This window comes from Sinocyclocheilus anshuiensis, unplaced genomic scaffold (genome assembly GCF_001515605.1).
Source record: "Sinocyclocheilus anshuiensis isolate Anshui unplaced genomic scaffold, SAMN03320099.WGS_v1.1 scaffold1851, whole genome shotgun sequence".
NCBI classification, from domain to species: Eukaryota; Metazoa; Chordata; class Actinopteri; order Cypriniformes; family Cyprinidae; genus Sinocyclocheilus; species Sinocyclocheilus anshuiensis.
The window spans coordinates 200,301-201,018 of NW_015548302.1; the positions used below are offsets into that span (position 1 = coordinate 200,301).

General features: G+C 35.7%; 1 protein-coding gene across 1 annotated transcript in view; it reads right to left on the bottom strand.

Annotated features, from left to right (window-relative positions):
* The window catches only part of LOC107656152 (pleckstrin homology-like domain family B member 2), a 32,144-nt gene that overhangs the window by 12,649 nt on the left and 18,777 nt on the right, over window positions 1-718 (bottom strand). Inside the window, exon 9 of the mRNA XM_016443874.1 lies at window positions 262-435. Coding sequence (XP_016299360.1) covers window positions 262-435 — 174 coding nt within the window. The remainder of the gene's footprint in view (window positions 1-261; window positions 436-718) is intronic.

Sequence of the window (718 nt, forward strand, 5' to 3'; positions counted from 1 at the left end):
AATAATTAAAATAAATAATAATAATAATTATTATTAACATTATTATATTTGTATGTATATAACCCCTTTAATTTAAAAAGAATCAGAGAAAGGGAATCAAATAATAAATAATTCACACAATACAAATACCTTGAAATCCCACAGTCACCATGTAACATGACCTTTACTCACTTTTCAATACTTGGCGTGTGCACACTAAATCCAAACTAAATCCTGGACACGCTTAATTCCTAACACACATAAACCATCCTGATCACACACCTCACCCTCTCCTGGCAGGGCAGTGCTCTCCGCAGGACTAGGTTCAGGGCTGGGGTCAGTCCCTGTGGCAGGGGCGTCAGGAGAGGACTGGGCTTGGGTGGGGAGTGGGGCTGGGGTGGGATCTACCCCCAGCTGAGAGTACAGTTCATTGATCTCATTGACTGTAACATAGCCCTGGAACAAACCATTCGGAAAATGTGGGGAAGAGGGGTGAATAGGAAAAAACATACATTCAAGTAGGTTAAAATGATGAATGACAAGCATATTAATAACAGATGAATCACAAATTTGGGAAAGATAAATAAATGAATACATTTTAAAATAAAATGAAATAAAAAAAAAAAGATTAAAAAAAATGAAATAAAAAAACGTGAATCATTAAAATAAAAAATATGATTAAAGGGGTCATATGATGCGATTTCAATTTTTCCTTTCTCTTTGGAGTGTTACAAGCTCT